Genomic DNA, 18,199 nt, shown 5'->3' with positions numbered 1-18,199 from the left:
ATTATTCTTATTCTGAGACACTTGGTTCGGACCCCTCCCCCAGAAATATATTTCTAGATACATGTCTCTATGTCCGTGTGTAAACAGTTTCTATAATTTTCTCTGTCGTTCAGTTTTAAAAAAGTCATTCAGCAAATTCGTATGGCTGTATGTACAAAAAACACACAAACACAAAAAAAAAAACAGAATCTATACCTTCTATTCTTTTTAAAAGAGCATTATCCAAAATAACATTGAAACAAGGAGCTCTGGGTTTTGAAAGAACAGGAGCCATGTCTTACCACAAGAAATTGACAGAACACAATGGATGGGCGAAGCCAAGAAACACAACAAAAATGAGGGGCGTTGATTTCCCAGCTGCAAGTGTGCAACTATTTGATTCCAGCTTTTGGCAATCGCAGGGTCTCGCCAATGGGCTTGTAGCATTTCCCTGTTGTTTTCTTTGTAAATGGATGGCCCGCTTTATGCAGAGCATTACACACTTCTCGTATGTGGAATTTCAAGATTTGTTCCCACATTACGTCAAGCGCAAGGAGAAAAAGAAGTGAAGTACTCCTTAGCTACCAACCGGGGTTTGGAATATCATTTTAATGTGACAATAAATGTGGGCACATATATGCAAAATATCTGCCTTAGTAGCTTCAGCGCACAATCATCTATTTTATTTTAATATAGCACTGTGCATTTGTAAGATAGGCTAAACTACATTTTAACATGGAGATTGTGACTATGTTCACTTAACTTTCAATTTCACCGTTTCTTCCACTCTATGATCCATATTTGAGGGGCCACTACCTTACACAAATTACAGTTAAACGTGTAATACTCAGCTTCAAGTGTATACTGCTTGTTTTGCCTGTTAAAGTGTTATTTGCTGAGCGAAGAAGCTCACAATTCCGTACACTATCTAGCATCATCCGTGCAAAGTATTTGGTGCTCGAGTGAAATGCTCCCCCCTGCAGCTCACTAGTAGACATGTAACAGAACCTTCAGGTCATCTGTATAGATATGAATCTTGCAATACACATCAATATAAAAATACATTAAACAATTTTTGAAACAAAATGTATTCTCTTTACCGGCAAGTAGAATTACATGAATTTAATAAACAAAACCATTGAAATATGCACTCATTCAGCAAAGATATGAATAAATAACCTTTCTTTCTTGTTTTGAATTCACTAACACTACTGTACAAAGGATAGATCCACAATACATGTATAAATGTCTACATACTCTTAACATAAACAGTGGGATATGTGAAGATAGTTTAAAAGATCCTCACACAACACCATAACAGTTTATATATATATTTGTGTGTGTGTAATATGTGTATGCATATAGATATATGTTGTATATATGATCACAATATATTTGGAACATCAAAAAGGATTTAAGCAGTGTGTGTGCCATTTTATATATACAAGAGCACACACTGCACGAAACATGACGTATAACAATAGGATATGATGATGTCACAGATTGTTTCATACAATGGAAATGATTGTTGATTCTTTCTTAAAACCAACACAGGCAGGAACATGAAGTGATAGCACATGAATTACACTACAAATATATTTCACTCCTCAACTTGTAGTTTGCTCGCAATATCAACTTTCTTCAAGTAACTAAGACTGTTTATCCACCTGCATATATCAAAGAAATTGGCACTTGTTATATAATAATTCTTCCCTCACAGCTACTAATGCACCAATGTTGCTCATACATATATCACATGTGATAATTCTTTTTTGTACATGAAAATAACATTCATCTTCTTCCTCTGACATGAACGTTTCTTGTAATAGTAACAGATGAAAATTCATGCAGAATTTGAACATTCAGAAGGAAAAAATACTTTTCAATCTGTTATGTTAATATACTAACAGTGCTTCTATTTGTGGCATGAGGATGACAAAAACTTTTTTTCAAACTTTCAACATTCAGTTGCTTGTCAAGTTCAATCAAGATGGCGGTTGTGAAGAGTTGTGTAAGTTATTCAAAATAAGAAACACGTTACTTTACTTGAAAATTTAACATATTATGGTTACTTTTGCTTCCAAAAGTATGTATTACTTTGTCATACAATATGGACATATAACTATTTACACCTATTTTCTGTAGGCTCGTAGATAGAGGGGGCAGAGGAGGCAACTGCCGCCCCCCTGTGAAAAATACAGAACACATTCCTACCTTGAATTCTCACTAATCTTTACAATCATATCCTGTATTACTCGAGCAACATAACAAAGACACTTATTGATTTAGTGATTTATTAGAGTGTATGAGATTCCGTATGATGTCGTATCAGGATTTGGGCATGATATGATTTCGCAATTTTCAGTATCTAGAACAGTTGTGACATTTTGAGTAGTCTCGTATTAAAAGTGCCTAATGTGTTCAGTTGTTTTCTTGGATGTGTTGCTATAAACTTGGAACTGCTTAAATTTTTGTTTCCCAAATCTACCTTTTGGTAATAGTGATTTATGTGGTAAAGATAGGGAGTGGATATTTGATTTTTGTTACTTATCGTTGCATTTCTGCCACTTCTAGATAATCGCAACAATGAGTGAAGACGTGAAATTGATGAAGAGACATTCATAAACAGTGCTGCAACCACAGGGGGCAGGGGGCATTGTCCCCCCTCCCCGACCTTGGATGGAGGTCCATTCTAGGGGAAGCAAACATTGAAGTAAATAACAAGACTAGGAGAATCTAAGAATGGCAGGACAATTGAATACTCATAATGGAATTAGTTTTCACATGTTCCTTGCATTTTTCTTCCAGAAAGGGGCACAGAAGGGCAATTTCTCCCCCTATATTCCAAATTTTATACAATTAAAAATACATTTCGTAAAATTTTCTTGCTCGCTTAGCTCACAATGTTTGCTATTCCTATAGTCCAAGTTCAGAGCCATAGCTATGGGGTGGCGGGAGTCGGTCCTGGGAGCCAAACGATCTATATGAAAAAAATGTTAAAGAGAATGCCATGGTGTCCCATAAAATTATTTGCGCATTATTAAAACAATTTCTTTCTACGAGACTTAATATGAAATATTAATGATGATACTGTAATCCAAGAAGTCATTGACCAATCAAGGGATTCCTATTTGTTTGTCAGGTGTCAAAAACATGTATTTCGACTATAATATAATACAATTCACACAATATTTTGCAAAATGGTTAACGTAACCATAGGCAAACATTGTCTGTAGTGATGCAAGAGTCTCCCCTTTGAAGGAAATAGAGTCTGTGCTGGACTAAGGGACCCACGTTCTAATGTTTTAGCAAGTACAAAAAAATGCATTTATTGCAAATTTTTACACAATTCATCAAAGTGTAGATAATATGTAACCATTATTGTTTAATTAATTCGATTTTTCTTGCAAAACACAACACAATGGTGTTGTTGGATTCTCGTTAGATTCCTTTGTGCGTAAAAATCTTGCATACTGGAAACTAGAGGGAATCATTATGAAGCATGATTTATAAAGGGCTCCCTTAATCAGTTCTGCAGAGAGGCCCCAAGCTGTTGGTACATATTAATCATCTATTAACATTATGGACCTGTAAATATCAAGTAGATACAGTCCCTATTAGCTTATTTATGTTAAACATTATATTATTTGGCAATCTGGAGAGGTCATTATCGAAATATTGCTATTTGATGTTGCTCAAACTTGTTTTTTTTTTTGTTCGTTTCAAGATATCGTCCTTTTCTGTTACTTATCTCTTTTGGGGGAGGGGTCAAGTGCCTCTGTGTACCCTGCTATATCTGCCAATCCTACACAATATATTAAAAATGTGCCCCTCTAGGATTGATTTCATCCCCCCTACAAAGGTTTCCGGGCTACGGGTTTGATTTTCTGTAATCCCTGTTTTTCCATTATAATTTTACAAAGTACATCTTTAAAACAACACAACAGAGAATGTTTTGCCCTAGCAAATAAAACCTTCATTCTGAATTGTCAAGGTAACGAATAAATTAACACAAAGTTACAAAATACTGTTTCATTTATTTGTGTAATTTTGGTAACATTACTAATGCAAATTACCTCACGATGTGCTATTTAGAAATTTCAGCGAAAAATGCAGGGTCGACGAGGACTCGGACCCGAGTCTCTTGTATACTGTGCCGTTGTTCTACCAACTGAGTTACTGGGCTAGCCCTGATTTCACGTGATTTTTCACTGTCGCTGTTTTACTTGTGCGGAAATGTCTTCGCTGAAATTTACACAAAGTATATCTTCTGTGTGTGCAAATCGTAAGATAATTTACAACCCTACACTGGAAGAAATGAGGCAGTGTTGGTGTCATCAGTATTTTAAGGGCAACAGATCCCAGTGCAATCCACACAGGTAGAACGGCAACTACAAAAAATTAGGCAAAACCAGCGCTGGCTCTGTAGTTCAATTTGTAGAGGAATGGCATGGTATAAAAGAGACCCAGATTCGATTCCTGGTCAAGCCTGCATTTTTCATTGAAATTTCTACATACAGGGTGGTCCATATTGATGAGAGATATTTCAAATGCACATTTCTAGGAATGGAACAAGCACACTATGTGTTCTCTGCAATACGAGATGGTTTCTTGTCGGCATTAGCTGTCTCATCTCACAGATGTTTTTCACAGCATGCAGGATTACCTTCTGAGATGGCGCTTCGCACTTCTTGAAATGTTTTCTGAATCACCTTTGTGACGTGAAGCTTCTACTAGTGAGGAATGCTTCCACATCATAAACAATTTCAATAGAACAGGAGTCCACAGCACCATAATTCATTAGAACAATAAAATAGAAATAGAATTAATATAAACTCCCAAGCTGAGGCTTCCCAGTACAATGCATTTGAAAAATGTTAGAATATTCCTACTGCCTGAAAATACAAAATAAAATGTGTCCCATCAATATGGACCACCCTGTATTACCAATGCAAGTACCGGAAAAGTAATACATTACTTGTGTTCAACTGGTTGTTATTTTCGAGCATAGTGGAGTTTCAAAATTGAATAGCATAAGTGAAGGGAGTGCAAGAATAGATGGGAGTGCAAACAGAAGAGAAGAACTGAGAAGAGGATTCCATTAGGTTAGGAAATTGACATGCGACATGGATGTGCGTGTGAAATGTAAAAGGCAATGTATAGCACATACCTGTAATCATGTATAGAGAAGAGTCTTGGATAATTGATGATTGATTTGCTTTATTTTGCCTTGCATTTCAGCCACTTTTGGCTAATCACGAAGATGAGGACAAGTGATGATATGATGAAGGAACATTCACAAAGAGTGCTCAGGCCAAGATTCAAACCCGGGACCCCTGGTGTCATAGTATGCTATGCCTCTGCCACACAGGCCGGCAAGACTTGGATAATGAAAGATAGAAAAGTAAGATGCAGGGAATGGAGATGAAACTTTAAGGAGTGTAGTAGAAAGGATCAGAAGAGATGAATGGGTGAATCGACAGATAGTGAGGAGCTGTAGGACAAACTAGATCAGGCACAGACGAGATGGTTTGCATATGTGAAGACAGAAACACTGCCAGTGAGAGAATACACTGCTCAAGGAGTGAGAAAGATGCCAAAGGAAAGAAAATGTTGGAAAGAGCAGACAGTGGAGAGTGTAAGAGGAGGCAGGATTGAAACATGGTGGAAAAAGGTGATGGAAGACAAGAAAAATATGGAGAGACCCAGTTGGAAACAGTAAAAGATTATAACTTCCTGATAATGTGCACAAAATAGTTCAAACTTTTAGTATGAAACTGTATCCAAAACGGGATAAACAATATTGAACCATGTAAACATACACTGAAAATTACTCAAGAAGATATGACCAATTTCTTCAAGCAAGTTAGTGTGAAACAAATTATCATCATCAGCATGCCACAACAGAAATAGAGGTACAATATTTAGACAATCCATTACAGTTTTACATATATGGCTATTCAAAAGTCACGCATATGGCTTACATAACATGAACTACTAAAATATATAAAAAAAGCACATCCAAAATAAGACACTGCAATTTTATCAGAAATTATACTTAGAAAAAACCACATTACTATTCATTAGGTAACTAATATACGAAGTGACTGTATACTTGTCATTTTCAGGGCTCTTAGAAATTGACATATTTCCTTTTAGAAAATTAGAATACTAACACACCCTTGTCACTCCAAGAACCTTTGCAAAGAAAAATTACTTTTCGTTTGTGAAGAATTATCACAGACCTTTTTTTTTAAACTTCTACAAGCAGTGATGTGGCAACAATGTTAAGAAAAGAACCACAACTCCTATATTCTCATAGTTTACATGTTTCGGAAACACAAAACTAAGCTATATGTAACATTAACATGCAATGGAATGAATAAATTCTAGTGTTCTAGTGAGAATCCTGAATAACCAAATAGTTAAAGATATTTTACAAAGAGGTAGTAAAATTCTGTCTTCAACTTTGTTATTCAAAGCAAAACTGTTGCCGCATCACTGTTGGCAAATTTTCACAACACGGTTAACACTGAGAATGCTTGATTGTCGCTACCAGAAATCACACGCACAAACATTTATTCAGGAAAACACCAGGTTATTATATTTTATAACTTAGACATACCAAAGTGTAGTTACATTTCTTAATTTTATGAGGGAAGACAAGAAATAACATCATATATTCAGATCCACACACATGCACTGTAGTGTAAGGCACAGACAATGGAAAGAAATTTTACAGTTTACAGCACAAGAAGAAAATTTCATTTTGTCTTGATACAGTGTTTTAGTTGCGTCTTCTATTATACTTGTCCAAAATAATTTTGTATTCTTTTTTATGGAATGTTATCTACAGCAATCGTTAACAGAGTTTCATATTATGAGATCATACACATTATTCAGTACTAAATTCAGACTTAGACTTGGCAAACTATATAATACTGATTTCACATATCAATTAACGCTGTGACAATTAAAACTACCACTTTGTTGTTTTCAAGAAAACTTTGAAAACTAATAAACTATTTTCAAAAACTGGAATCAAAGAAACTGTCTTTGTGAAATGTTATTATCATTATTATTATTATTATTATTTTTCAAAAACAATTTATTGGTTTTTCCAACATGCCAATTTCCAATTCAAAATTATTATTCCCAGGTCTCAGGTTACAAATTGATATCAAGGGCATCTGTTTAATTCAATCACTTATATCTATTTCAGAAAATCAAGCAAAAAGACCAAACCTATTTTATTTGAATAACATTACTTGCTTAAAAATGACATTTGAAAAATATATACTGGTTACGAATTAATCTAAATTTCCTACAATATTCAATTATCTGTATTATTTTCAGGTTCAAAATTAGTTGAGCCTATTTACTTACTGTATTTGCTGGTGTATAAGACACACCGGCATATTAGATCACACATTTTTGAGGAAAAATCTCTATCAATGAATTTATAATTAATTTATAATATTTCAAATATAAAGTAATATGTATAGGTCTACTTTCAACAAATAACTTAAATAATCTAACCTTTTAATCTTCTTCGTCACACACCGCAAAGAAATTGTCTAACTCAGAACAGAGAAAATTTCCAGAAATGAATGTAATGAAAACTGAGTAGCGATATATAAGACACACTGCTTTTCAGACCTATTTTTAAAGGAAAAAGGTGTGCCCTATATGCTGGCAAATACGATATTTCCTGACTTCATTTCTGGTTTAGTCATTACAAAACTAGGTTTACAACTAAAAATTGTACAAGTTCATCACTTAAATAACGGGAAATATGCACAACTGAACTGAATTTACACTATGGTTTGGACAACATTTACAACTTTACATTCTATCATTTCGTTCAATTTCGTCTATGGACAATTCTTGGTGAATTATTATACATGTTAAAGAGAAACATCCAGTAAATACTGGTTACTATTTCTATATGCCATCATGACCTTCCTTTTTTTGTTTGTTTATTTTTTACACACACTGTAATAACCAAATATCTGCATGTAGCACCGTAAGTAGTTACTTACACAATTTCTATGTCACAAATATCCATTTTTAAACTCTTTATGTAAGTTATTTTTGAACAAGTGTGGTGATGTTGAAAAAGTAATAGCAACAGAAAATCAAGATTTGAACCAGGATATGTTGCTTAGAATCCACTACTTTTAATACCATGGACAAGTCTAAGAGTTCTACCATTTGTTCAGTGCAAGGCTTGACATTATTATGTAGTCATTGGAAGATTTACATAATGTCAAGATCAATCTTTCAACCTGGAGAAGGGGGGTTGCAATAATTCTGTGGGACAAACAACAAGGATATTGCCTTTTCAAATTTTAAAGCTCACTGCAAATAACAAAGAAGTAATAATAAGTTGTCCCATACAATGAGAATTATGAAATCTGATTAACTTGCATTCCTCTTGTAATTAAATATAACAAATTGACATGTATAAATTACGAAGTAAAATAGGCCTTATAACGATAAAATGTCTTACCTTACTTGTATCATCGTATACTTGAGTACTACATGGGCCTCAGCGATGACGCAGTGGTTGCGTTGTCGCCATGTAATCAAGGGGTCCCGGGTTTGATACTCGGTGGAGGCACATAGTGGTTCGGATCCCACTTTAAGCTTGTAGGTCCAGTCCCAATTAGCCTTACTGTGCATAAAGTGGACTTAAAACACCAAATCAATTAATCAATCAATCATACTTGAAATATTGAGGGAAATTTGAAATACCGTATCAAGTACTATTTTCAAGATTTATACTATTTATGCTGGACTAAGTGCATATCTATCTTAACAATTATATTAATGTAGGTTTTTTGATAGTACTGTCCTATGAGACTAGCATTACAGACTAAAACGACCATATTCCATGTATTTTAAGATCCACAGACTAGCATAACAAATAAGGGCTTAACATCATTGCAAAAATGATGGGATCACAGGTCTACAGTCGACTTTTATCAATATTAAAAGCTACCTAGACCTGTAGCTAAGCATGCGATTTGTCTCTTAAAGAAGAGTGTGTGTTTAAATACTTTGACAAGAATAAGTTCATGAAATAGAATTAATATCTTGCAAGGTTTACAGCGAGATTCACACCACCATCATCTATATGTGCTTTCTCAGATTTCAACCTTGGGCCACTTCATTACTGAGCAAATACGAGGGGAGGGTGATAAGTATTGAGCCTTACCCGAGAGTGTACTGGTCAATTCTTCTATATGTAATGGTGCAAAAATCGACTTTCTATGATTTTAACTTCCCTTTGTTTTTCAGGCCCAAAGTGAAAATGGCAGCACCTCCAGAAAAGCTCTCCAAAAGCATCATCCTGTCGCATGACAATGCCTCGCCACACACTTAGGCTTTCAAGTGTTGCCCCATCCACCTTATTTGCCAGACCTGGCTCCATCTGACTATCATTTGTTCCCCCATTTGAAAAGCACCTAAAGGGACAACGATTTGGGAGTGTTCAGGTGGAAACTAATGCTGCAAATTAGTGGTTACACCAGCAGTCGAAAGAATTTTATTTGAAGGGACTTCAGAAGCTGAAGGACAGATGTCGCAAGTGCATTGACTTTCTGGGGGAATAAGTAGAATAGTGTGACAGTTACAGCTTCCTAGCTCAACTTTTTCTAGGTAAGGCTCAATACTTCTCAGCCTCCCCTCGTACCATTTAAGATACTGTCACTCATCACTGTACCATTAGTAGCCACTGGTAGTACTGCTGCTACTGACCTTGTCAAATTGTGAGGTTGGTGTACAGGCAGTGGCATATTCTCCCATGCAGTAAACCAACTTTTTTCACATGTATGGAAACTGCTGGAAAATTTGAAGTTGTCAGGCTTGTGTTCTTGTTTTACTTGCATAGGTTTTCTTATTTCTATTATGTTTAATTAATATGTAATAAATACATATATACAATAAATAATAATTGTTACAGTAAACCAGGTCAAATTTTCAGAATACACCACTGTGCATTGCCAGTCCCGTGCATCAATGCACTCGCATATAACTATCCTCGTTCATATTTTTAGTTCTATAGTTTTCTTTGTATTCCACAAATCGTTGTGCTTTCCATAAATGTCCAGAAAACTACTGATGCTACCCACTGACCACCCTAACAGAGCATTTCCACCCTATTCCGCATATGCACAGAGCAAAAATAGAGCAGCTCAGCAATTTATTTTATGGTATTATGGCAGTGACTGGGTGAGAACATGTCACCCCCTTAACCCTTTCCGGACAAGTGATGGAGTCCAATAAGATGAGCAATGGGCATGATACATGCTATAATCGCACCATGTCTCCTGTGCATGCGTGTTATATCCACCTCTTTCAAATTTCAACAGCTAGATGTCTCATTATCTTTCTTGCTGAATTTGACTTATACTCGTGTTGAATTAACTTGCGCTCTTATTTATACCCTTGAGAACAGCACTTAATAATTTACATTCACATTGTGGAAATTTCTTACGATGATTCCACAGTTAGTGATGGTTTTGATTCTAATTGAAAGTTTTTACATTATTTTCATGAGTTAATTTTATATTACCTATTCAAAATAGTATGTTTTAAGTAACTTTTATGCAATGTTATATACGTATATATTTTTACTTCAAAAAATTGTTACAGAAAAAAAATCATAAATCTACGGAAATTTATATGAAATGTAACATATTATATATCAATGGAAAGAGGAAGTGTTGTAGATTTTAGAAAAAAATGTTTAAGAATAACACACTCGACAACATATTTTCTATGATTTTTTGTAAAACAGCAAGCAACCTCCACGCCCTGGAGAAAACTCAATCTGCTAAATCCCTTCGGGAAAGGGTTAACCACCCTCCCAGAAACAAGAAACTAGATAAATAAAAAACCTTCAGCTCACATATGCACTTCTGGATGGTGTTTAATAGTACATTAAATGTTACCACCCATAAAATATTCCATTACCTCAGCTTACTGCATCATATTTTTCTGATGTCGTCACTGTAGTACTAGTATGACTGTGGTGTCCGGTGGTACTACCACATAAGCTAATGATTCTAATGACCACGATACTGGCAGAAAAGTCTAACCTGTAACACTTGACAACACCAGGGTAGCCACTCTAGACCATGATAAAATTCAAGTATAATTCCCGGTTTTCAAGGCGAGGTTTCCAAAAATCAAGAGTAGAAACACATGTTTTCTCTATTTCAACCTTACGTATTACCGCCTCTCAACACCCCCTCCCCCCCCACACACACAATAATATATTAATGATATAAAGGGTAATTCAATTAAACGGAATACTATATATACACACTATTTATAATATTCAATTTAAGATGTGAAGTTTACATTTGCCATTTCACAAACTCAGGCTACATCTGCAAACACAAATCACAAATGCTACGGAATGTACTGATCTACAAAAAAATGTTAATTGTACAAGAATTTCAAACTGAAATTTACCTAATCAACTTCATGATATATTTTCGTGCAATAATATGCCTGTCAGATAGATTGTTCTGCAAAGGGCACTAACAAAGTAAATGGAATTCTCAGAATTCTGTTTTATTTTCCATGCACTTTTTTATTTTATTTTCCTTTCTCGATAACAATAAAAGCTAAATTGTGAAAAACTTGCCTCGGGGCATTTGTAAATGTATGAATTCATTTGGATTAATAAACGTTGCATGTCTACGGAGAAAAATTCATGTAGAATTCACATATAATTCCTGGAGCCAATAACTAACACATAATTCCCAGAATTCAAGGAATTCAAGGAATTCCCAGTGAGTAGCCACCCTGAACACTGCAATGGGGGCGAGTAAAGCTTTAGAAGAAATACTGTCACCCTTCTTGATACTAATAATTGAACACTAATAATCTACAGATGTTTAGAATCATTATAAATGCCAGTATTCTACTGCACCTATTCCACACAGCCCAGCTGAACCCTAAGTTCCATGCAGGGACATGGCTCCAAAAGCCATGAACATTCACCTGAATAAGCGCATGTAATTTTTCAGATTTTGGAATTTCATAATGACGAAAATTCGAAAAATTCTGCCTTGGCATCGGTTAAACACCAGCTAACATGTGAGCAACAACACATACAAGAAGAACAAGTCTTGATTATTCAAATATCAACATCATCACACTTGTGACTCCTTTCAAAATGTTCATAATGCAAAATATAAACAAACAATTTGCAATTAACATTGAATATAATTAAAAAATCTGGGACATGTTGTTACAACATCAAATCAACTTAGCCTATATCCAAGTTTAGGTTGCATATCACAAGAGTACCCAAGTGATATGTAATAATGGGAATATGACATTTGCTTGATATCTTAACTGCTAATGCTATACAGGTAGGACTTTTCCGTTACTAATATTATAAGTCAAATTTAAGTGAAATCATAAGACTAGACTCATGCATATGGTTTAGTTTCTACCATTCAAATTTTCCCCAATAAAATAAAATATTTGTGTTCTGCACGCATATCTTTAAAGCATGATGTCTTAACCTGAGAAATTATGAGGATTTCCGCATATGTAATAAGAAATTATCCACCAGCATACTACAGCCATCCTCCATGGCACAGTGGTTAGTGTAGCCACAGTGGTATTACTGGAAAATTTCTTTGGTGTGCTCAAGGGTGGACAAAGTATTTTCAGGTGGACTTCCGTTATAGTTTCGGCTACAATTTTATTTTCTCTTCTTTATCTACACTCCTCTTTCTCTCTCTCTAAATTCCCACGATAACTTCTACATTTACCATACACAATTAATTGGAATGTCAAAATGTTTCCTGGAATTGTTTAATCTGTAAGGATGCGCAAATGAGTAAAAATTACCCAGGTGATTTTGAAATGTTTTCTGATCACTTCCAATGAGTGTCTAAGGCCATCTTTCTCAGAACATTTCCAGTGAACCCTTCTGAGTGTCGGAACCTTGAACCTTAGTTCATTTAGTTCACTTAGTTCCACCCACAATGCTGTAGAAACACTACCTGGGTAAATTTCACCCAACATGCACTTATACGTTTCAGTTGGTATTTCAAAACTCTTTTTTATCAATTATATGATTCAATGCAAATGTTCAAAATTAATAGAATTAGATTAATCAATGAATGTATTATTATTTACATGCTTTAGAATCATTAAAATTTGAACTGAAGAAGCAATTTTGATTATGGGTATTTTTACAAGGGCACGTCATTACGTCCTAGCATCCTGCTGGGACAATTTCTTATGAAGGTTATTTGGGTCAGCAAAGGTTATTTTAGAGCCCACAATGGTTCGAATCCTGGGTAAGGTGCAGACATGTCATTTTTTCATCCATTTCATCAATTCATCATCGTAATTACCACGACGATGTGGAAAAGAAACATACATCCCCAAAAATATGTAAAAGTACCAACATATTACAGTCTACCATGAACATAAAATACATTAAATTAATGTAACAGGTTTCTAATTATGAATGTTCTTTCTCTAAAGCACCATAATGACCCCTTTTGTCTGTTATCTGAATTGGAAAATAACCACAATACTTCATTTAAATGTTTTAAGTGGTAACAATCAGCCATGAGATATGTAGATTACATAAGCACCAACAACCTGAATAGGATATGTTAGAGTTAGCATAAGTGTACAATTACTATTTGAAAAAGAGGATTCAATTGGATAAAACCAAGAGCAAACAATTTTTAGGTTTGAGTCCTGTCATACTTGGCGTGATTTTTGATGGGAGTACGGCAGGCACGTCGCCTGATAATGTTTGCATGAGCACATGAACACTCATGTATATGTCTTAAATTACGTATGAATTAAATGCACACCCACATACGTATATTTATTCGAAAAAATGTTTGATGTAGGAGTATATACACACAATTAACGCTGACACGATTTCCTTCAAGTCGATAACTCCTCTAGATAGTTGGTAACACTGACTTCCACGGTGTTCCACTGAGGGTGTTGAACACAATTGCTGTGCGTGTTGCATAGAGTTGACAGCTAAGGGGCTGTTGGCCACTATACCCCGAAGATGTTCACTTCGCTGTGCGAACACTGATGCAAGAGGAAATACTTCTTACATTCGGCACCAGAGTGCAGCATATTCAAGGCATGTCTAGGGGGACTCGAAAATGTCTGTGCTACATAGTTGCAAACTTTAGCGAGAATTCGCTAAACCTGGTGGATTTTAAGGGGGAGAGGGACAATTTCCCCTAGGCCCTTCTTGTATTACTTCAAATATAGCGTGAATTTGGGGGAAAATTGTTGAAAATAAATTGAACTGTTATTCTCACAAGATGAAGTTACAAGGGAGAGGAGTAAATCTGTATTCAGTATAAAAACATTATTGTGAACACTCGTATGCGAAAAGCACGTGACGCCACTGGATTACGGTAATAAAAATTTTCATCAGTTTTAGGTTTAAGAAGCCAAATTAACTATTTCAATCACCATGGGTGTTAACCAATGATGCTTTCACACACCATCTTTTTAAATAGTTCTTCACTTATCGGAATGGCTACTGTATGATCCAGATAAAATTCAAGAATAATTAAAGTTTTCAAAGCAAGTTCTAGAAAAATTCAAGTTGAAAAATAATAACAATTGTTGTAGTAAAAAGAAAATTGTTTTAAAATTTTAGTCTAAGCATTTTTTAATAGTTCTCTATATGTCTTGATAAGTATGTGAACAGCTTATCAACCCACACTAAGATTGCAAAACAAACAATAAATCACACTACACTCTTAATCATTAAATATGCTCATTTTTCATGTCTGAAGAAAATTTACATAATTTATGGAATTGAAGGAATTTCTGGTTGATATATCCATGGAATATTCAGGGAGTGGAGGTCAAGGCCTAGTTTTCCATCATCAGGTGAGCAAGTTTGAAGGTTCCATGCTCAAATTCCAGCCTGGGTATTTCTTCATGAGTGCACCTTCATCAATCATTCTTATAAATGAAAATAGCCTAAATAGGCAGTGAAACAGAGTAAAATAAAACATTCTAATAAAGAAAACAATGGTAACAGTTCGTTATATCGGAGACACTTTTCTTCAAATTTACAGGAGAAACTACTTACGGAAATCAGTTTTTGTAGAATTGTCGAAGTTCTTCGAGGTATTTTCTTTCATCTTTGAATCTGTTTCAGCCGGAAATCAATTCCCGTTGCTTCAATTTAAGCGAAAACGTAACCACGCCGTTCTTTAACTATGTTTGCCTAACTTAACTGAACCTAACCTAACCTTCTGTGAATGGTTCGTGGGGCTATCCGGGAATGGTTTTTGGGGCTATCCGTGGATGGTTTGTGGGGCTCGCAACATGACGTGCATTCCGTAACACTTCGAGAAATGGTATATTTTAGTGTAAAAATGTTTCTAATCATGTGAAAACCCTAATGGCACCTTCAAATATGTTCCGCAATACACAATTGTTAAGTACAAATCATACGAAACACAAAATATCCGATTTTAAAGTGCACATCACTTGTCATTTGTTGTGATCTGATCGAAACTGCAAAGACTGCTGCTTGTTGCGTTAATTTAAAAAAGGTAAGGGATTTTAACAGCAGGACTTAACAATGTCCAATCGAACAGATTTTGCACATGAATTGTCAAAATGTAAAGATAACTTTTTCCTTCGTATTGCTTTGATTTTCAGTCCACCCTTTTGAGCATATCTCAAACTAGAAGTACATATGTCATTCCACAACAGTGATAATAAAAACTTAAAATGATTTTATTGTGAATGAAATTAACAATTTGAAGATTGCCTTGCATATCAAATATCCCCTTAAAAAGTGGCAGTATAAAGCTTAAAGTTTAATAAAGATTGTTTAAGTTCACTTGATGCTCGAATAGACTGATCATGACTGGACCTACAGTTTAAAACGAGCCTCGACCGAGAACCAAACATGGCAAAGCGGAAGCTAAGCTTGGGACCACAATATAAAGCAAGTGCACACAAACTGTATCATGGCTACCATCTATATTTTGCTGAAGTTACTTGTAACTTAAAAGCAAAATGCCTCCACATTTTTGGTGCACACATAATTTACATATCCCGTTTGGATGTCTTTTACTCGGAGATAAATCTTTCCAAGCACATATTCTGTACATTATCATCACACACGCACATTAACAATACAGCTGGCTCTACACTTTATATGAAGATGAGGAGAATATGATTTGTCTTACGTACACAACAAGCATTAACGGGAAGAAAATCACATCGAACAAAGCCTCATACACACACAGATACTTCACAAAAATATATCTTTCATCACATTCTGCTATACATTTCTTAAATATTCTTTCTTTACTTTAAAAATAAACCTTACATTTACATTACGTAGAGACCTTCAAGTTAACATTATATAAAACTCTGCACAAATCAACAGTTCCTCTATTTCTACCAGTGTTACACTAAGCAATATTGATTGGTTACGTTCCTTCGAATGTCCGCAGCTACATATTCCTTCTTCATTTATGGAGCTCTTGCATACTGCATTTATGACTAGCTCTGACGGTAACTCCTGATCAACGTTTTGGCTTAGTGGTCACATTACTTGTTTTCAATCAAAGTCTGCAGTTGTAGTACAAGATCTCTTGCTAATGCTAAAACTGCTTTGGCATCATGCCTCTCAGCCATTTCTGAAAATGATAAGATAGTAAGAATATATTTAAAGAATTAAAGGCCTTACGATAAAATACTACGCAACTTTGATAATTATTTTCCAGTAGTTAACGGTTATTACAAACATAAGAAAACAGTTTTTCGTTGTGACGTTTCAGGAGAACACACGCTCCCTTCATCAGACATTTATTTTCATTTTGACTCAGCGGTGTAGTGCCCACGTAAGGCTTGTAAGTCCACCTTACAAGTTGAAATTATTGAAGAAAACTTATTTCATTCCTGTATTTATCGCTTGAACACACACAGAAATATCAGACTGCAAGTAGAACTTTTAACGAAACAATTGAGGACTTGTTTTGATTCGAGTTGTTTCTCTGTAAGGCTTCTTGAGAGGACTTACGTGTAGGTGAATGGAAGAAATGATTTGGACTCGGCCATGGCGGGTGTGTTTGCTTACGTAGTATCCTCTCAACCAATGACAGGGCACCCCAATTCTGGGACAGATGTAAGGCGCATTACGAGTGGGTGCTAACTAGAGAGAATTTCTGTCGCCAGGCAGGCGAAGCTTATGCCTGCATGGTTGCCGCTGCGTATGACTCATATGCTTGCCACGGTCGGAAGAGAACAAAGAAATTCGACTCCTGTGTTGTTTCAACAATGATTGACGGGAGGTGTAACAAAACGGGTGTCATTTTTAATGTGTAAACTAACTATTAAGTTCACAAACGAGATGGTTTAATGTTGGATATTACCTCCATTAGAAGCAGCAAAGTTAAGGATAAAAGAAAGAGGAATGTCTGGCAATCCTAGATCCGGCAGCGCTTGCAAAGTTGAGCGCGTGCATCCCAGTTGCCCGTAATGTTAAAGCATGCACGTAATACTTAGCTTTATGATTTACAGATTTTTTTTTTACCTTTTCCTTTCACTAAGTTGCTTGATATGCTTTTCAAAATTTGCGCAAATATCGTAACCAGGATAATAAGTAATATTCTCGAATGCATTTGCTTGCATTTGCGAATTGTATTCTACACATTTCCCACAAATGCCTTTTTAGTGAAAGAAAAAGAATAAAAATATGACATGACCTTTCCAGAAGAAGAGTTTGTGTCCTTAACTAACCTGTATGCAAAATTTTCCAATTGCTACCAGTTGAAAGTTGAGCTACAGGTAATTTATTCTGAAGCCGAATATCGAGTAAAGAGTGTGTTTGAACTTCATGAGTACTTGCATACTACCCATTTGAATGAAGCTGTTGAACAAGTGTACAAACTAACAGAATTGTTCCTCACTGTTCCTGCCTCAAGCTCGTCGGTGGAAAGGTCGTTTTCTGCACTGAAAAGGATTCATACATTTCAACGCAGCACAAGACTCAGGCAAGGAAATCTGACTTGGGACTGATATCCATTGAAAAGGAGCTGCCAAAGACATTGACCAGAAACTCCCGATTCTACGACGACGTGATTGAGGTGTTCAGATTAAAGGATCGTCGGATCGAGTTATAGTATAAATGAGAATTTTCATTAAGTAATACATATGCTATTAT

At 35.4% G+C, this 18,199-nt stretch overlaps 1 protein-coding gene across 2 annotated transcripts in view; it reads right to left on the bottom strand.

Annotated features, from left to right (window-relative positions):
* Window positions 1–1,048: 1,048 nt before the first annotated feature.
* LOC146002485 (small G protein signaling modulator 1-like) overlaps window positions 1,049–18,199 on the bottom strand; it is a 408,832-nt gene continuing 391,681 nt past the window's right edge. For both annotated transcript variants that reach the window (XM_083140359.1, XM_083140360.1), the window contains one exon: window positions 1,049–16,673. In XM_083140359.1, coding sequence (XP_082996485.1) covers window positions 16,585–16,673 — 89 coding nt within the window. In that variant the 3' untranslated portion in view covers window positions 1,049–16,584. The remainder of the gene's footprint in view (window positions 16,674–18,199) is intronic.

The sequence above is a fragment of the Lepisma saccharinum genome, chromosome 18, assembly GCF_977018435.1.
Source record: "Lepisma saccharinum chromosome 18, izLepSacc3.1, whole genome shotgun sequence".
In the NCBI taxonomy this organism is placed as follows: domain Eukaryota; kingdom Metazoa; phylum Arthropoda; class Insecta; order Zygentoma; family Lepismatidae; genus Lepisma; species Lepisma saccharinum.
This window is presented reverse-complemented; position numbering and strand designations above follow the sequence as displayed.